Here is a 21,573-nt window from a genome sequence, read left to right as displayed (position 1 = left end):
CGCCTTGGCCTCCCAAAGTACTGGGATTACAGACTTCAGCCACTGCACCTGGCCCTCGAATTTAGAAAACATTTTTCACAATATTATTTGGGCAAGCAAGGTATTCTATAATCCCAAGGATAAGTCAAATTTTTCTTAAACAATTGAGTTTTTAATGCAAAGGAGTGACAGGTACATAGGTAATATTATTATTCTCTCTTTTCTACATGCTGACTCCAAAATTAATAATTTAAAACCTTAAAAACTGTAAAGTTTTAGCCTTCTTCATGGCTGACACTAGTAATGCCTTCTTGAAATTTTGTTTCAATATGCCTCATTTCTTTCACATAAACTCTTCTGATAATTTCCCCAACTATTCCTCCAATAGTTTCCAGTATTTAATAAAGGTTTTCTAGAAAACTTTCAGTAAATGAATGTACCTCTTTATTAATAATCCCTTTGCCTCATATGAAGGCAAAAAATCACATACACCAACTGGTCTCCTTTAGAGCCAAATCAAAGTACAGTCATGCACCGTGTAATGACATTTTAGCCATAACTGCATATACAGTCATGGTTCCTAAGATTACAGTACTGTATTCTTACTATACCTTTTCCATGTTTCAATATGTTTAGATACAAAACACCTTGTGTTACAATTGCCAACAGCATTCAGTATGCCGACATGCCGTACAGGTTTGTTGCCTAGGAACAATATATATACCATATAGCCTAGGTGTGTAGGAGGCTATACCATTTAGGTTTGTGGAAGTACACTCTATAATGTTCTCAGCAGGAAGAAATTGCCTAATGACACGTTACTCATAATGTAACCCTATCATTAAGCAGAGCATAACCATAGTAGAGCTACAAGAAAAGTCTGCAACTAGATATAAAAAACCTGTTGGAATCCTCTCAAGGCTTTATTAAGATAAGTGCTCAAGATCAGATGGCTACTGTTCTTTGCTAGTTGTATTTTCAGCATTATAGTCCATAGCCTGCTGTACTGCAGAGAGCTTTTTCTTTCCAATTCCAAAGTCCATCAGCTGCCCTCCAGATCCATGTGGCGTATTAGTTACTGTAATAACTAAATGAATATGGACAAGCACTGAGCACTGATTTCCATTTGAAAAACTTAAGTTTCATTGGAAGTTGGAAGCAGAATTTATAACATCACCTTTCCGTGGTGATAGCATTTTTGATAGTGAGCAATCTAGTAGGCCTACATAGTAAGTAAGAATGGAAGAGTAGGCTGATATCAGAATAGACATGAACTAAGAGAACAGCAGTGAGAATGGGGATTAGGGGTGTGACAAAGACAGAATCAAGACATTTTGGATGATATATCCTTAAAGATAATATGAAGGAGCCAGGGTATTATTTTATGGAGGTGGTGAGATAAATAATTATTTAAAAAGTAGTACTGCATAGTGGCCAGGCATGGTGGCTCATGCCTGTAATTCTAGCACTTTGGGAGGCTGGGGTGGGCAGATCACTTTGAGGCCAGGAGTTTGAGACCAGCCTGGGCAACATGGTGAAACCCCACCTCTACTAAAAAAATTAGCTGGGCATGGTGGTGCGTGCCTGTAATCCTAGCTACTCAGGAGGCGGAGGCATGAGAATTGCTTGAGCCCAGGAAGTGGAGTTGCAGTGAGCCCAGATCCTGCCACTACACGACAGAGCGAGACTCTGTCTCAAAAAAAGAAAAAAAACAAAGGTAGTACTGAATAGTGTCAGACAAGCCCAGGTTCAAGCCAAGTGTCTATATAAGCTATGTAGGCCTGAGCAAGCTAGTTGCCTTCTTTAAGCCTCACTTTCCCCCCTGTAAACCAAACTAATACAACCTACTTCCTATAATTGTCAAAAGAAATAACAGATTATGTATATGAAATACTTAGAACAGGATCTACCACATACATGGTTACTAAAGGGAGTTATTATTATTTTCTAGCACCAAGGAACCATCTCAACAATTCAGGCTGTATTAAGGACCTGCCCACTCAATTTTAAAACTGTAGTTTTAATTGAAACTTAATGCTAAATTCTCCAGGAGAGAAATTATGACTAAAATACTTTAAAAATATGCTAACTTATGTGGCCACCATTAGCCAATAGAACTGAAGATAGAATTATGAAGAAAAGAAAAAAAGAGAGCTGGGTACGGTGGCTCATGCCTGTAATCCCAGCACTTTAAGAGGCTGAGGTGGGCAGATCACCTGAGGTCGGGAGTTTGAGACCAACCTGACTAACATAGAGGAAACCCTGTATCTACTAAAAATACAAAAAAAAAATTAGCTGGGCGTGGTGGCACATGCTTCTAATCCCAGCTACTTAAGAGGCTGAGGCAGGAGAATCGCTTGAACCTGGGAGGCGTAGGTTGCAGTGAGTTGAGATCATGCCATTGCACTCCAGTCTGGACAACCAGTATGAAACTCCATCACAAAAAAAAAAAAAAAAAAAAAAAAAGAAAGAAAGAAATCAAAAAAAGATGCTGGGTGCTGTGGCTCATGCCTGCAATCCCAGCACTTTGGGAAGCTGGGGCTGGTGGATCGCAAGGTCAGGAGAGTGAGACCATTCTGACCAACATGGTGAAACCCTGTCTCTACTAAAAATACAAAAATCAGTTGGGTGTTGCGGTGTCCGTCTGTAGTCCCACCTACTCAGGGGGCTGAGGTAGGAGAATCACTTCAACCTGAGAGGCAGAGGTTGCAGTGAGCTGAGATCGTGCCACTGCACTCCAGCCTGGGCAACAGAGCAAGACTCTGTCTCCAAAAATAAAATAAAATAAAAAAAAGAGTGTGATGTGATTTAGATCGTTAAGAGCAGCTTAGGAGGCCGGGTGTGGTGGCTCATACCTATAATCCCAGCACTTTGGGAGACCAAGGGGGGCAGATCACCTGAGGTCAGTAGTTCAAGACCAGCCTGGCCAACACAGTAAAACCCTGTCTCTACTAAAAATACAAAAATTAACTGGGCGTGGTGGCATACATCTGTGTTCCCAGCTACTAGGGTGGCTGAGGCAGGAAAACTGCTTGAACCCAGAAGGCAGAGGTTGCAGTGAGCTGAGATTGCGCCGCTGCACTCCAGCCTGGGAGACAGAGTGAGACTCTATCAAAAAAAAAAAAAAAAAAAAAAAAAAAAAAGCAACTTAGGAGAGCCAGGTTAAAAGGCTCTGGGCAAAATCAGAAGAAACTACAACTTAGGGCATTTTTGTGGGTACAGAGTAATCACTCTCTCTGTATATGTCAATATATATCTCAACTTCATTTATTTATTATGGGTTGATTGATAGACAGGTTCTCTGTCACCCAGCCTGGAATGCAGTGGCATCATCATGGTTCATTGCAGCCTCAACCTCCCAAGCTCATGTGATCTTCCCACCACAGCCTCCCGAATAGCTGGGACTACAGGCACACATCACCATGCCTTTCTAAATTAAAAAAAAAATTTTTTTATTTGTAGAGACAGGGGTCCCATTTTGTTGACCAGGCTGGTCTCAAACTCCTGGGCTCAAGGAGTCCTCCCACCTCGGCCTACCAAAGTGCCAGGATTATAGGCATGAACCACCATGCCCAACTTTATTAATATTTAAACAAATATACAAAGACTGTTCCATGTTCAAGTGCTGTAGTACACAAAGTACACATCTACTAAATATTGACAAGGTGATTCTAAAATGTATATGGAAATGAAAATGACCAAGAATAACCAAGATAATCTTGAAGAATAACAACAAAGCTAGGGGACTTACTATCAGAGTTCAAGATTTTGATAAAGACCCATAGGCATATGGTCATTTAATTTATGACAAAGAAAACAATCCAGTATAATATAAAAATATGCTCAATTTTGAGAGTATTCAGGGAAATTATTAAATTAACAATAATGTGATAACAGTGTGAATATACTTAAAGCTAATAAACTGTACACTTAAAAACAGTAAGATGGTAAAGTTTACATTATTATTATTTTTTAAATTGCAATTTTTAATAAAGTCAGTAATTCCAACACTTTGGGAGGCTAAGGCAAGAGGACTGCCTGAGGCCAGGAGCTTGAGGTTACAGTGAGCCTTGACTGCATCACTGCACACCAGCCTGGGTGACAGAGTGAGACCATGCCTCTAAAATAAAAATAAAAATCCAAAAATGTCACACATAATACTACTACATATCACCAGAATGCTACAATGAAAAAGCTAGACAACACTAAGTGTTGATTGGTGAGAAAAAGGAATAATCAAACTTTCATTCACTGCTGTATAAAATTGGTGCTAGTTTGGAAATTCCAACCCCTCTGCTGGTTAATATACACATTCAAATACATTCACTGTATATATTCATGAAAAGGTATGTAAAATAACTTTTTATAGTTATTAAAATCAGAAAGAAACCTCTATGTTCACTTATAGCAAAATGGATAAATTGTGGCACATATATTATGAAATATTACATATCAATAACAAATTATAACTATACATATACAACAATATAAATGACTCTCAAAAACAGTGAAATAATTCAGACAGTAAAAAAAAAAAAAATACTCTATAGTTCAATTTACATGAGGCTCAAAACCAGGCAAAACTAATGTATGGTATTAGAAGTGAGGAATAATGGTTACCCTTAGAAAGGTAGTGACCTAAAGAGGGTAGCAATGGGCTCTAATAACGGTCTTTTTATTTCTCTTTTCTTTTTAAAATGTTGGTGGATGTAAACTTAATCTGGAATTTTAAAAAAATAAAAATAAAATCTGACAGTAATCACACAGGTATAATCACTTCATAAAAATTCACTATGATTATATTCATAGAAAGGATATAAGGATGAATGCAGTTCTGTTTGGTTATAGATAGACTGTCCTAGCCCTTATTTTCTGATATAAAGGAAACAAGGACTTCTAATAAAAAAGATTTAAATTTTTGCCACAGAAGAGCCTGTGACTACATCTTCACTTGCAAACCTATGGCCACATACAGACAATTGTTCCCATATGCCACCACTCTGAACAAGGTTAGAGCTCCCTCTAGCACTTTTAACTAAGGAAACACCACAGGCTCTTACAGAGCTGACACAGTTTGGTGCTGCCCACGGTTAAATGCAATATGGTGATTTTTATTTTTAATTTGCTTTAATTGTTGCTATCATATGAATAATTAATAGGCTGCCTATGCCAGTTTTGTAAAGTTCACAGTACAGAAAGCCAGAAGAGAAATATCTACTTAGAAAGGAGGCTTAAAAATGGTTATAACTGCTATAATATTAGATAATTCAGAAAATTTATTCATGGTTTGTGGCAACATTATGTTCCGCCAACAAAGCAACATGATACCAAACACTTCCTACTAAAAAATCTTGCTGGTCTCATTAACTTTTTTTCTTCGTGGCCGTATAACCACTGTACCTATAGTATTGTCTAAGAGCAAAGGAGGTCAGTATTAGGAGAACCTTGCTTGTTGGTGGAGGAAAATAGAAAGGTTTGGCTGTAAACACTTAACCTAGTTCCATCCATTCTAAAACAAGTATTTATTAGCATTAAATAACCCGCTGGACAACAGAGACCTTTCCAAGGTAAAGCCTGTATTCTTTTCCTATGCTTGTAAACTCCCTTTACCCCGACACTTTAAACCACTGGAAATTATGACGACAATGCCTCCACACAACAATGTCTATTTCACATTTGAATATTATCAGAAAGTATAATTTAGATATGATGCTGTAATCCTATGCAATTCAGACAGAATTTGAGCAGGTGTTAAAAGTTCAATAATTATAATATACACAACTATTCTGGGAATGCAGCCAGAAATAAAAGGGGCTTCATTTTTCATGGCTGGATTTCAAATCTTTCTCATCCTGAAATACGTCTTTTCTATGTACTCGTTAAAACTGATACATGTATAAAACCAGCTAAGTAATAAGTTCCTTGACTCAAGGAGGGAAAATGAGAGAAAGAAAAAGAAGAAAATGTAAAGAGTCACCTTAAAAGTAAATTCATTTTAGAGAAGACAATTATGTCTTATCAATATTCCGTATTCTCAAAATTAAGAAAATATTTTTTGAGTTATAATTTAGCAAACATTTCTTACCAATTTCTTTTAAGTATATGGATCCCTCAAAAAGTCTGTCCATAATTAAAGTCAGCTTTAGCAATTTCCTAGAAAAATAGTTACCATTTTTTTTAGCACTGAAATGAAGATTAATATAAATCAGTATGACTTCCTCTCTTGTACTCTGGTTATGGACAAGCACTCTTCTGCCAAAGATAGTATACCTCTGACACCAGTCCTGGGTCTTTCCTGCACGTGCGACAAAGCCAAGATGCCAATTTACCACCTTAGTTTGGTTTTGCATTATGTCTGCTGGTCGCATTAACCTGGCCATATTCATTCTAAGAGCAGCTCAAACTAGGGGTGAAATATTGTCTGGGAACAGTTATTCATTAACCTACTGATAGCCTGAATCATGAGTTGTATTTTCCTAAGACAGAATTCACTACAGCTCCTCTTTCAATTCACCTACTGAGTGTCTGGTGGGAGCTGTACATCATGAACTAGAACAAGAATGACAGTGCTAAATTAACATGACAGAAAAGCTATTTGATGCTGCCTCTTGGTTTCTTTACCTCACTCTCTTTTGTGGCATCCAAAAGCTTCAGATCCCTGGCATTAATTAAGCAACAGTTTTATTACACACAATCAAAGCTTGAAAAGAAAAGCCTAACAGACAGTAAGAGATTACAAGGTTCAATTAACAGTTTTACTTTTTTTGTGGCTGCTAAGTGAGGCATTTTTAATTTTTATCATCTCATATGGAATGCTGAAAAGGAAAATACTAAGAATAACAAATTTAAAATGTATTACTCTATCATGATTTTACATAACCAATTTGTATACTTCTGTGATTTCCAAATCCTGGCTAGTTGTTAGTAAATTGTTAACATTCAAAAGATATCACAAAGAATGTTTCAGATAATCCCCTCATTTGCTACACCTACCATAATTTCTATGTACTAAAATTCACAAGCACCGTGGTTTGAAAGAACAGGGTTATGGGGCTAGATGGTCTGGGTTCAAATTCCAGTTCTGCAACATACAGTATGACTTTGGGCAAATTACTTGATCTGAATCCTACTTCATTTGTGTGTAAAATAGGGTTAAACACAATGAGACTGTTGTGATGATTTCAGTGAGGATGTATATGCCTGGCATATCATAAACGTTCAATAAATACCTGTAATGGTGCAAAAAAGGCTGTCTAATGACAAAAACCTCTGGGTTTTGGTACTTAAAAAAAATTCCACTTTTTTTTTTTTTTGGTTAGAAGTCATTCTGAGTCAAATACATTTTGAGAATATACCTGTGCACAAGAAAAAAAATCCTATACAAACTCTATAATGAGACCATTTAGCTTTGCATACAATTAACCGTTTTTTTGTTTGTTTGTTTGTTTTTGTTTTTGAGGCTTAGTTTCATTCTGTCACCAGGCTGGAGTGCAATGCGTGATCTTGGCTCACTGCAATCTCTGACTACCTGGTTCAAGTGATTCTCCTGCCGTAGCCTCCGGAGTAGCTGGGAGTATAGGCATGCGCCACCACACCCAGCTAATTCTTATATTTTTAGTAGAGACAGGTTTCACCGTGTTGGCCAGGATGGTCTTGATCTCCTGACCCTGTGATCCGCCTGCTTTGGCCTCCCAAAGTGCTGGGATTACAGGCATGAGCCACCTGCGTCCGGCCACAATTAATCTTTCAGAAATAACTTTTATAACACATAATTGAAGGAGAGCAGGAAGTAACTAACAACTGAAACCTCAAACTTTAGAAGTTTCAAGAGCACTAAATAATATTAGCAATTTGTAATCAGCAGTAACCTAAACCACTGACTAAAAAATTAGTTATATAAAATCTTACTTAATACTTACCCTTATTGCATATAACCATGATATTAATGTTGAGATAGTGGCTCCTCTAGTGTCCTAGGCTAGATATATTACTTAGTACCTAAACCTTTGAAAAGCATACCATATCCACAAAACTTTCACTGTAAATGGAATCTGCTATAATCTGGACACTTACGGTATCTATACTCCATCTTTCATAAGAAAAAAAAGTTTAAATAGCTGTATTTTATGAACAATACATTTCAGAAATCACCTCATCTTCTTATTGAAGAAAGGGTTCAAGAAAACTCCTTTGACATCTGAAATGACACTATATTAATACTACAAAAATAAATATAGAGCAAGAGTCAATGGAACAGATAATTTAAAAAATCAGTAGAAAGTTCCCTAATTAAAATGTCAGGTTTGTAAATACTACAATCACAAGAATAAGAGAAAAATATACAAATTGAAAATGAATGTCACACATAGATGTAAATAAAAGCACTCTTTAGGTTGCCCATTAATCCACAAGCGGCATATTCATCTTATTTACAGTATTATACCCCCCGCCATGATATTCCATTACAGAGTCACGCTACAGACTCCATAGTTAACACTGTAGGAACCATTTCTTTTTAAACATAGTTTTCTCTCTAAATTTCCCTTTTGGCTTGCTCCCACATTAAAAAAAAAAAACTGTACAATTAAATTTCTTATGCTCTTAGATATTCCTAGAAAATGTGGAATTAGAGAAGCAATGTTTGAGGTATAAAACATAATTAAATTTATGTTCATTCTTCTAGAAATATTTTACTGTTTCTGTTTGCCATGGTCTTAGTGCTCCAAGTGAGCAAGTGCTTCTTACATACTTTTATGAGTCTGTGTAGAAAATTTATGCCACCCTTAACTGTCAAACATTTCTAACCTTTCTGTTAGACAATATACAGGGAGTTAAAAAAAAAAAACAAAAAAACTACACATACATACAAAACAGTAATATACGTTTGTTTGCTTTGTTTTCCTTTGCTTTAAAAAAAATCTATTTCTTCTAATCACTGCCTGTCCCAAGCCTTCTCTCTGAGACAGGATTTCAAGGTCCAACTAAATTCTCAACAAACCATCTAGAAGCATGAATTGAAATATAAAAATACTTACTGAAGTGTAATCAGACAGACCTGAAGCCTTAAGGGATTGTTTTTTTGGAGACAGAGTCTTACTCTTTTCACCCAGGCTGGAGTGCAAGTGGCACGATCTTGGCTCACTGCAACCTCCACCTCCCGGGTTCAAGTGATTCCCCTGCCTCAGCCTCCTGAGTAGCTGAGACTACAGGCACCTGCCACCACACGCAGGTAATTTTTTTGTATTTAGAGTAGAAACGGGGTTTTGGCATATTGGCTAGGTTACTCTCGAACTCCTAACCTCAAGTGACCCGCCCACCTCAGCCTCCCAGAGTACTGGGATTGTAAGTGTGAGCCACACGCAGCCAAGGGACATCTTTCAACTGACAGAATTAATAACCAAGTTTAAGTGAGAAAAACAAATGTGTTGGTATAAAAGGACTGCCAGTGCATGCTTACGCTACAAATTGTGACACAGACAACAGGATAAGATCTGTATTCCAAAACAACCTCTAAAACAATTACTAAAGTAAGTCACCACCCTGAACCAGTTGTCTAATATGATCTCAAGTTATTTTATATATAGAACTATGTAATATGGAGTCATAAAGTCATCTTAGATCCTTGAAAGATCTGTATACGTTTGTACGGCAGGTGACTAAGCTGCATGGAATTATTGACTAGGTAATGAAGAAAAGAGATAGTTCTTTTTTTTTGAGACGGAGTCTCACTCCATCGCCCAGGCTGGAGTGCAGTGGCTGGATCTTGGCCTACTCCACCTCCCAGGTTCAAGTGATTGTCTTCACCTCAGTCTCCTGAGTAGCTAGAACCACAGGTGTGGCCACCACACCAGGCTAATTTTTATATTTTTAGTTGAGATAGGGTTTTACCATGTTGGCCAGGCAGGTCTTGAGCTCCCAACCTCAAGTGATCGATCAACCCGCCTAGGCCTCCCAAAGTGCTGGGATTACGGGTGTGAGCCACTGCACCCAGCCGAAAAGAGATAGTTCTAAGTTCTCGGAATATACTACCTTCACTCAGTTCAGCCTGAACAAGATATTTATACAAGCAGCAAGAGGTGGGAAGAAGAGAATGACAAGAAAATAACATTTGCTAAATGTCAGAAGTGCTAACAGAAATCAAATGGAGAAAAGCCATAGGTGCTACACAATACGGCAGGGGAAGTATGCTGGTAGGAGAGGTACACAGGGCCACCAAATACTACTTGAAAGACCATCTAGTGAGCAAGAACTCTGAAGTCAGATCTTAGTTCAAACCTTGACTCTATAATTTAAAGGTGTGAAAATGTGGAAAAGGTTTAACTTATCTAAGCTGCACATTCCTCATTTGTAAAGCAGGGTCCTGTCCATCTGACTAGGTTCTCATGAGAATCCAAATAGGTAACACAAAGCTAGCACTATAGTGCCTGAACTCAGGGGCTCAATACATTTTAATGCATTCTCTCCCCTCCTCAAACTTCTGAGTGGTAGAAAACTGGGTGAGTGGTAGAAAACTGGGAGAGGGGAGGGAGAATTTTCTCTCCCACCCCCATTTTTTGTTCCCAAGGGTTTTTCCACATAAAGATTGAAAAAGTCCATTTTCTTTCTCATGTATCTTCGAGATGGATATATGAGAAAGAAAATGGACTTTTTCAATTTTAATATGGAAATACACTTGGAAACAAAAAATGGGGTGGGAGAGAAAATTTAGAATTATAATAACCTTTATAATAGATACAACTGGTCCCATGTATAAGACCTTTAATTAAGGGTATACTGGGTAAGCACCACAGGACTAGACTGATGAAAATTTCTCCAAGGTGAACCTCATAGGGATTAGTAGATTTTAAGGTGACTTGTTAAGTTTAGCTCTCTTAGGAAATTAAATGGGAGTTTTTTGGCCATTCAGCCAGTTGGACATTTTTGGGATTACAGTATAAACAAAAAAAGATGCCTTCAAAAACAGGACGCCTATTTTAATGCTAATCTTAAGAAACAAATCTTTCTGGAAAAGAACTCTAACAATAGGAACAAATACCATCAGAAACACTAGTCAGATGGAACTTTCCTTTCATGAAAAAGGAAAAAATACAATTTTATTTTCATAGAAACTTGGTATAGAGTAGAAGAGTCATTTAAATTCATAGCTCATTTGCCTCATAAGCTGAAGTCACGACGCAAGAATAAAATTTTACATGTATGGTTCCTGAGCTCATGGGTAGTAAAAGGTTCAAAAGGAAGGCTCAAGTTTCACAAGCTTTGTAAGCGATCTTTTTACACCATATGACTAAGAACATATTTATTCATGGAGAGCTTATGAACCTAGGCTTTTGAAATTGTCAAACTAGAGCGAGGAGAATATTTACACCCATGAAAAGCCACAAAAAATCCATACATTAAAAATAAAAATCCCTCTTTCAGATTAAGGAATGCAGAAAGGGATCTGCAAAATAATAACAAGTGGGCTTTAGATATTAATATGCACAGTAGCATCAGTCAATTAAAGTGTTATTTGGGTTGCTTTTATTTCTTGATTCTGGGAAAGAGAAAAAAAAGCTGTCTAGGGGGAGTCCTAGACACTATTTGGTATTACATCACAAAATATTGGTATATCCAAGTCTAAATGAATGTTTTCAGGAAAAGCTCACTATCAGTCAATACAAAACATAACAAAAAATCAGATTTCTGTTCTAACAGAATTTTAAGTTTTTTCAGAGAAGAGGGTAGGGAGATGGTACTGGGGGAAGTGAGGTACTTTTGTTCAATGAGTTTGCATAGAGGCATAATATTAGGGACTGAAGTTTCTGTAAATGCAGTATCTTAGCACTGAGAGCCTAGAGCGTTATATATCTTATGATACATATAATCTACATTAGTTATAAATATTGTGAAAAAAAAAGTCCTATGAGAAAAGATTACCATATACCTAACCTAAATATTTCACACTATACTTTAGGGTCTTTCCTACCAATTCTGTACTCAGATGGGTACCTGGTAACCAGCTTTTGCATATCAGTACTTTAAACAAATGCCTAAGTTAATTATTAATATCAAGAAACAATCATTTTTTATATCTCTGGAAAATATTTGAATTCATTTACATAGCCTATAACATATTACTTGCTTTTATAGCAAGTCACTAAGTCTAATGTATAAAGACTAAACACACTGAAAATCATGATGGCCTCATATACTTTCCCAAAGTTAAAGCCTTTCAAAAAGGTATAGGAAACAGAAGCTGATTTGGTTCAGAAAATTTTGCTCATTTATGTCTTCTATAGCCTTGTACCATTTGATTAACAAGGTTACAATTTTAGTGTACCTGGGCTTTGAATGGATGAATCAGCCTTTAGTCTCAGTTAATGCCTAGATTTTCTCCCTCTTCCTCCTATAAACACCTTACTTGATTGATATTCAATTCTTAATTACATAAATTGAAATAACACAGCCCAACATCGAGAAGTCAACAGCACAGGAAACAGAAAAACAAAACAGCAAATTTCTAATAAACAGAATCAGGAAAGGAATATTATTTAAATATGTCATAGCTGGCTGCCTGGATTTTGCTCCTCTTTTAAATAACCCAAAGTGACAGAAATGCTCCAAACCAGAAAACTCTCATGTTACTTGCAAGGAAAACTCTAAATTGGAGTGATTAAAAATTTAATTCCTCTGGTTACCTGATTTTTAGAAAAATCAAAACTTAAAACCTAGAGTACAATGTCAAAGAAAGAATGCTGGTAATCAAAATCATAAATGACCCTTGATAGAATTACAGTTTATAGATTAATAATATATCAACCATATTTGTGGCATTACTTTAGAAAGTAGGCAGTATTTCTTATACCTGCGACCCCCTCTAGAATAGAAAGAAATGCCTGTACAGAGCAAGAAAAAGTAACATAAAATACAGATATTTTCCTTTCCTTTTCAGAAACTGTGCCTGGCATTGTGCAGCTGTGGTGCTGCCTTCATTATTCCCTCTGTTTCCACTCTTGCTAATTAAAAGGTTGATCACAGAACAATGCTCTTCTCATTAATTTCAGTGTTCCGATTGGGCAGGATCCCTGCTTATCCCACCTGATCTTTTCACACTGTTGAAGTTAATGTGACAGGAGCCCGAAGATGGATTACCTGCTGCCATATTGCCCATCGCCTCCAATCAGGAGCTATCTGTGTAAACTGATTGTTCTAATTTGCTCTCATTATTTTTACAATATCAGGAGAAAATAACGCACACAGCTCACTGTCAAAGCCATGAAAATCAGCCATTAGTTAAACCCAGACACTGAGTGGCTTTATTAGAGGCACTGTAGTTTATTGATGTGACTCTAGTCAAAGAAGGCTGCATTGGCTTCAGTAGAAAGAAATGTTTATACTGCAAGTAAGTATTTATTGTGGTAATACCCACAGCAACAGGATATTTTGAAAAATCCTGTTCTTACGTCATAAGGTTGGTTTTGACACAAATTACATGGCAATGAAGAGACGGGTTGGCATAAGAATGTGGGTAACATTTAATAAACATTCAGTAGCATGAAAATTTATTAACTCAAATCCATAAGCATTCTTCACCTCCTATACCTTATATAATAAGAAACCCTATTCTGTGACTACAAATGCTAATCAATTAATAAGGGTGATTTTACTTTGCCCCATATAACAACAAATATTTCTTCCAAAACAAAAATTTTATTACTTAGGAATCAAAAGTATTTCTATAATCATCACACAAGTATAATTTTAAATGAGACTATGCTTTTATAAAATGTAACTCTTCAATAAGATTACTAATCCTAGTATCACAGATATTCACAATATATTTCAGAATGAGAAAATAAGCAGTGCAGTAAAGCCAGCTAAGCAAACAAGCTGAGATTTAAACCCTTCAGTAAGTGACAGTTTCTTAAAGCAGAAGTCAGAACTCCACAGAAAGGTCTGATAGTCAGTGAGATAATATCTTTAAAAGATTTGAAATGGGCACAAAGAAAATATGTTTTCATGTTGTAAAGAAAATGCTAACTCCAGAAGAAAATAGATTTAAACTTGGCATTTCTAGGCTTGCCTGTGTATGAACGTTTTATAAAAATGTTAGCTAAATGTTGCCTTAACAGCATTTTAGGGGGCTGCAGATGAAGGTATAAATAATAGAAACCGATGCCTTTTAAATAAAGGAATTTAACTAATTCACACACTCTTTCCCCCACCTCCCCTTTTTAGTATTAGGAGGAAACATGGCTTCCTCCTGTTTTCTTTCTACACTAAGATTCCTAGGTAATGTGAAGGCAAGAGTATGCCCTTCTTGCTGTTCCCCTTTTAATGGCCACTTTTTTTTTCCTTGAGAAACGTGTGCCATGCTTTTCTCCTTAAAATTCCTGCACTAAAAGACTGCACCATACTGCACTCCGCAAAACGTGCTGATGGCGCCAATTACAAGCCCCCAGCCGAATGCTCCAGCCCCCACCATTCGGGCAGATTTATGCGGACTCTTGCCGACGTTATTACAAGTCAGAGTTTATTGGGAAATTGTTACATTATGCGGAGTGTCTAACAAATTGCTTATGCTGCTATAATTGGATTACAACAGCCGCTTGCTCCCACCGGTAAGATTAGGCAAGTAGGACTCCTGCCGATCTCTGAGCGTTAGCAGTAATTTTATTTGCCTTGCCTCTCTCTTTCCTAACAACATGCCTCTCTCCCTGCCAGCTGTCTGCTGAAAAGGCACAGGCTTGTTCCTTGGCCCTAACAATGCAATTACAGCCCCGCAGATCGCACTGTTTGTGCATTAAGTACAGAGCCAAAACGAGGCGAATTGATCGTTTGACTTTTGGAGAAGCCATGTGATCTCTCTGTGCGGGTGATCCGACATGCATCAGCAGGCAATACTGCAGTCAATTCTTGATGAAGAACTTTCTTCTTTCATCCCTCTTTCCCTCAACCTCTCCCTTTTCACTGAGGACGACACTGACTGGTCTCAACTCATGCTAATCTAGATCAATCCACAAAGACAAGCTCGAGCTTATTAGCTCCCTGGCTGGATAGAAATGTGAATACGTTCTAGCATCTTGAAGTGCCTCAGTCAGATATATCAGTGGTTCCCAACAGCTGAACCACTGTTGCTATTTAAAAAAAAAGGTTCATAAAGAGTTCACTGATGAAGAGAAGTTTACAGAAACATGTTAGTTCAAAAGAACTACAGAAAAAGTTTCAGATTTGTCAAATAAAACTGTCTTGGAATGGCTTTGTCATAAGCTGTCTGTATTCAATGGCCATCCAGAATCAGCACCGAATTCCGAGTCCTGCCTTTCTCTGCAGAGCTGCCCTGCTGGAAGATGCTGGTGGCCAACGTACATAATCAATGCGGCTGGACTTCAGGCTTAAAAACAGCCAGTTTGATGCCCACTCGGAGCAAAGTTTTAAACACATTTTGTTGACAGCTATCTGTTTCTTGTTTCTTTTTCATGTATGTTTAACAAGGAGTGCTGGTAGCAAAGAGACTGCACAAGCAATTACTCTTATTTTAGGGCATGATTCTGGGCTGGGGTCTGGACTATGTTTTTTCTTCTTCTTAAAAAAAAAATTAAATCTCTTCTTGGTGAAAATGGTTTAAATTTTACTAACTTTCGCATAGACCAAGATTCCTGTTTACACTTTCCTCAACCAATGGCATATGCTACTTAGGGTTCCTGAAGCTGATTACACAAATGTGCAGTCAATCTGCTGATCCGTTTTGGTGCCCCATGTCTGTATTCTTCTTAAACAGCACACACATCTAGAAGAAAATGTATTCTTACATCCTTAATCTGACAAACACACAAACTCTTGTCTGTAAGAGGGGTCCTGGTTTCTCTTATTAATGCCAAGTAAACTTGGAAAAGTCGTTTAACTGTGTATTTCTCTGTAAACCAAATTAACATATTAAGCTCATATGAATAAAGATTTTTTAAAAGAATATTACATCTGAAGTTCATTCCTGTCTTTTTGAAAGAACAATAAGCCTAATGTGTAACATGTTATACCCCAGAGTTTTTCCAACCACATTAGCCTCAATGACACGGTTGTATCTCAGTATGTTCTCCGTAAAGCTCATGTTTAGACCTGACAGAGGCACCTATGTGAAGAACGGACCATCTGACATGCTACTTGTGGAACAGTATATTAAAGAAGCCTGTTAACATGTAGTTTAAAACTCAAAAGAAACTCTGAACAGCTGAAATGCCTTATAAATAGCGCAGACCCAGAGGAAGTGCAAACGTCTGCATTGTGAATTGTAGATCTTAATTACCGACAATGGCTGGTACAGCAAGTAGCACGGAAAAAAAGTGAAACAGTTGCACTGTTCATGGTTGGCAATAATTCTTCAGGAAAATATTTACTATCAATCAGTTATGAGAAAAGGGACTCTGTGCTCGTAAAACAGCACGTTGCTTCTCATACCAGGACTATTTTACTTCAGCATAATCTGAATTTAAACAGCTTGTTTCCTGCGGATATAATTTTGGAAATAAATAAAACAAGTCTTCTATCAAAATCTGGAGTGAGTGAAAAGGAACATCACATTTTTCTGTCTCAGTCAGTTTCAAACAGATTATTAGTCTCAAATAAAAAAAACAGTGACAACAAACAACAACAACTAAAACACATAACATCCACAAAGGACGACTGAAGGGGTTTATTTCCCAGACATAAAGAGGAAAAGCTTCTCTTATCTGAGCCAGGAATCTGGATAGATGGATTCAAACAATTCAATTTTAACTGTATGTGTTTGTGTATCGGTTTGTGGGTGTGGGTAAGGGTAAATGTGGAAAAAAACTAAGATCAAATTTTGCAGCAATAGTTTAATAAAGTCAATAGCAAGATAACATAAAAAAATAATGTTTCTCAGCCTTCCAGTTAGTTTTCTTTACCAATTAAAAAACATCATGAAGGCTGACATTAACACACACAATGTGATCATAGATTTTAAAGACTAAGTTGACAGTTAATAATGACTGTCCATTTAAAGCTACAATAAACATAAAGCTCATCATGCTCTAAACACAAATCTCATGAAACACAGGGCCATAACCAGTTGAAAGAATTCTGAAAAAAATAAAAGGTATCTCAATGCCTCCAAATATTACTTGTATTAAGTTATGGTGATAAAATAGACCCTCCTCCATTTTTATTTTTAAATCTTTTCTTAGGCTTCTTTCTTCAAGTTAAAGATTCACAAGATTATTGTCAACCTAGGGTGGTTGTTAATTTGTTTTACAGCTTTGTTTTCTTGTATTCTACTGAGGACTAATGGGCACCCTTTTTATAGAGCTACTATAAGACTAAGATGTTTCTGGCAAAAAGTCACATTCAAGGTACTACACACAGGGGTCCAAACATAATACCATTACTGCTTTTAGGGAAATAACTGGTATTAATGTCTTCTCTAAAACTCACATGAACCATATTCAATAAGGTTTTGGACTATAATTAATATCTCTGGCCAAACGAAAGTCACTCTTTAAACTAGAGAACAAAAATGGTTGCTATCACTATATTATAGTTGTTTTCACATGGAAATGGTTACAGATTATGGCTACAATGGAGTATAATCTGAATCAACAACAGACACTTGTACCAAGTTGAGAAAACACTGCAGCCATATCAATGTAGAGATGAAACTATTCAGTTAAGGGCTAAAGGAGAAGAACAGGAAATAGGGACAAGCTTGCAGACCAACAAAAATAATGATGAGTCATTCCATTCAAAGGTCAAGCAATAAATGAGGCCAATAGAAACAGGAATCATGACACACACAAAACGCATGCAAATAAAAAAGAAAAAACTTGGCTAGGTGCGGTGACTCATGCCTGTAGTCCTAGTACTTTGAGAAGCCGAGGTGGGCATATCACCTGAGGTCAGGTGTTCGAGTCCAGCCTGGCCAACATGGCGAAACCCTGTCTCTACTAAAAAATACAAAAATTAGCTGAGCGTGGTGGCACACATATGTAATCCCAGCTACTCAGGAGGCTGAGGCAAGAGAATGGCTTGAACCCAGGAGATGGAGGTTGTAGTGAGCCAAGATGGCACCACCGTACTCTAGCCTGGGTGACAGAGCAAGACTCCATCTCAAAAAAAAGGGAAAATCTTTTTCACTATTCTCATACTATGGGTACCTCACTGGAGATTGTTGCAAGAAAGAAAATTTTTCAGCTATTTGTGTTTTTATTTGACATTGACCAACTGATTATTTGGCTCAAATCTGAAGCAATGAACCAGAAGACAGGATGTGGGCCAATGAAAGGAACCAGTGATTTAGCTGGGTTTCAGTAGGAAATGATAGACGTCATTATTAAATTATATTATTTAAGAGGATGGTGAAAGGATATGGGTGTCAGAATAATGTTAAAACAAGCAACAATGCAATGAGAGGGTCGCCATCTGGGAGCAAGTGAAACAGACTGATGAGCAGCAATGGGCAAACTTATTTTCCCACCCAAGATCCAAGAGCATGGAAGAAATTACATAATTGTGCCCAATGCTCTAAGATTTTTAACCATGTACCACTAAAGGACAGGGTAGGAGAAAAAAAACAAACAAAAAAACTCCACATCATATAGACATACACCAACCTAACTATTTAGATTAGAAATCCTGGCTTACAAAGTATGGAGAAAACAAAAGGAACAGATGCTCACTTGGCCAGCTCTCAATGAAACTCATTAAAATCCCTGCTCTTGGATTGGTACTCATGCTAAAATTTTACTTTATTTAGCCAGAAGTCACCTACTTGTGATAAAACTGAGAGCATGGCCAAAAAAATAAAAAATAAAAAAATAATTTTTAAAGGCCCAAATAACTGTGTACCCGTTTCCATGCACAAAAGCAGGATATAAAGTAGACTTGGGCTGGGTTCAGTGGCTCATGCTTGTAATCCCAACTCTTTGGCAGGCCTAGGTGGGAGTAACACTTGAGGCTAGGAGTTCGAGACCAGCCTAGGCAATACAGTGACAACTCATCTCTACCAAAAAAACAAAAATTACCTGGGTGTGGTGGCACACACCCCTGGTCTCAGCTACTCAGGAGGCTGAGGCAGGAAAAACAGGACTTGAGCCCAGGAGGTAAAGACTGCATTGAGCTAGGATTGTGCCATGCAATCTAGCCTGGCTAACAGAGCAAGATCTTTTATCTAAAAAAATGAAACAAGATAAAATAAAATAAAATAAAATAAAATAAATAAATAAAATAAGGTCAATGGTTATAATTTGTGTGATGTATTTCCAGTTGATAGAGCAGGCTCACAGACTATTGCATGTTTTAAGGAAAAATAAAAAACTCTGCTTTTGCTATGGTCTGAATGTTTGTGTTCTCCCAAATTAATGAAGGCAGACCTCTTGTGAATGGTATTAGTGCCCTTAAAAAAAGAGACCTCAGACAGCTAGCTAGTCTCTTCTATCATGTGAGGATGCAGTGAGACGGCACCATCTATGAAGCAGAGAGCAAACCCTCACCAGACTCTGAATCTGCTGGTGCCCTAATCTTGGGGACTTCTCAGCCCCTATAAGAAAAAAATTAGTTTTGTTTATAAGCCACCCAGCTTATAGTGTTTATGTTATAGCAGTCTACATGGACTAAGACAACTGCCCGTGGATTTTTGTAGCAAAAGATAGCAACTACATGACACCAGTCCTGGCTCTAATAATAACTGCAAGGAACTAAGGGCCTGGGTCTATAATAAAATAGGTTGAATTAAAATAGTTTAAGTTGAGAATGCGGTAACAGCAGCAAATCTGTGAATAGATACAACGGTAGTATTTTTGTAGATAATTCAAGTAAAAGAAACAGAGCCCATACTTAATAGTACTTACCCCTAAAATAAAATGTCTGACAGTTGAATTTAAAGCATCAGATTTCTAATACTTAAGATTAATTTTACATCTAGGCTATGGAGATGACATATATATACATGAAAAAGGGGTAGCCCATAGACATGACTAAACATACATGTTCATGTGGATCAAGATCACCAAAACAGTATTTCTAACATTAGCCACTCAATAAATAATAATAGTGACACAATAATTGGGTTTTCTGTAGCATATTTCACAATCTTGCAACCATGTACTCTATATATAACTGCATTTAAAAAACAAAAACTTATCAAAACAATTGTGCATTATCTTATACAAATTTTACTGATATGTGATAAGCTACAACTAGTGTCAAGCAACAAATATGAATCAGTCTAAAGTGTGACCAGAATTCATGATCAAATGACTCTGTTGCAATTAAGAAGTGGAGAATCTAATTTGCAGTCTGTTCTAGATAAAATGATGCCTGTTTATTTTTTCTTGAATATATAATCCTGTAACAGTCCTTAAGCAATACTGAGTAAAGATGCCTACAGATACAGCACTGTTATGGTGTGTTACAATATACACTGATGAGTAATATTACTTACTTTGGCCACACAGTTCTCAGTCTTCATAGCAGTGCTTGCTAAACATACTGTTTCTTGGTTTAAGCAGAGTCTGGCACAGCTATTGTACGTCTGTAAAGAGAATTTGTTGGAAACAGGTTTTTAAAATATTGAAATACTGCCATATACTGTTTTCAAATTCTGCTCTATTTCTCAAAGTCAAAACATAAATAGATTCTATCTATAAATTAAGACTTATGGAAACTGAGAGATAAGTTAGAAAAGGGGGAGGGCAAAGATAGAGCCCACAAAAGCCACTGATGTGCCCCTGAATAAGTATGTGAGTGGCAGTGGCTTCATTGTATTAATGATTAATGAAAGGTGAGGGTACTGGTTATGTAGCATTTTTAAATGCAAATTTGAAGGGTTTGGTTCTGTTTAAAACAGCAGTTACTGTTCTGAGAAAAGATTTATTTTTGTTGTTTTTCCTTCAAAACTGTCAAAACCATCAAGATCTGAAAGCATTCAGAGGACATGATTTTTGCCCCCCGAAGTCGGAGTCTTGCTCTGTTGCTCAGGCTGGAGTGCATTGGCGTGATCTCGGCTCACTTGGTTTAAGTGATTCTCCTGCCTTAGCCTCCCGCAGAGGACACATTTCTTTGTTTTCCTTTTCCTTCCCTTTCCCTTTCCTTTCTTTTTTTTGTGATAGTGAGCCAAGATCTCACCACTGTACTTCCTCTGTTCACCCCAGTCGGAAGTACAGTGGTGAGATCTTGGCTCACTGCAGTCTATGCCTCCAGGATTCAAGCAATCCCTCTGGGGTAGGCGAGGGACTACAGGTGCACACTACCATGCCCAGCTAACTTTTTGTAGAGACGGGGTTTTGCCATGTTGCCCAGGCTGGTCTTGAACTCCTGAGGTCAAGTGATCCTCCTGTCTCAACCTTCTAATGTGCTGGGATTACAGGGATGAGCCACCGTGCTCAGCTGACATGTTTCTTATCCAGAATAATAAAGCAAAAAACTTCAAACTATCCAGAAAAAAATGATTTTAAAACCAATCATGAAGTATTTTTAAAAGAATCTCACTACAAGCTTTGACTTTTGGCTTTAAAAAGAAAAAAGAAATAAAATTGGAAGAACACTGAAAAAAGATAAACCAACATTTACCAAGTTTTTTTTTTTTTTTTTTTTTTTTTTTTT

General features: G+C 37.2%; 1 protein-coding gene across 9 annotated transcripts in view; it reads right to left on the bottom strand.

Moving 5' to 3' along the window:
• BTRC (beta-transducin repeat containing E3 ubiquitin protein ligase) overlaps positions 1-21,573 on the bottom strand; it is a 193,104-nt gene that overhangs the window by 54,537 nt on the left and 116,994 nt on the right. For 8 of the 9 annotated variants that reach the window (XM_032281362.1, XM_032281367.1, XM_032281360.1 and 5 more), the window contains one exon: positions 20,414-20,503. The exons of the other annotated variant lie outside the window; for it this stretch is intronic. In XM_032281362.1, coding sequence (XP_032137253.1) covers positions 20,414-20,503 — 90 coding nt within the window. The remainder of the gene's footprint in view (positions 1-20,413; positions 20,504-21,573) is intronic. 9 annotated transcript variants of the gene reach the window in all.

This window comes from Sapajus apella, unplaced genomic scaffold (assembly GCF_009761245.1).
Source record: "Sapajus apella isolate SASKATOON/1434 unplaced genomic scaffold, GSC_monkey_1.0 scaffold13, whole genome shotgun sequence".
Lineage (NCBI taxonomy): Eukaryota > Metazoa > Chordata > Mammalia > Primates > Cebidae > Sapajus > Sapajus apella.
Note: the sequence above shows the minus strand (reverse complement) of the source record. Positions and strands in the feature narration are given on the sequence as shown.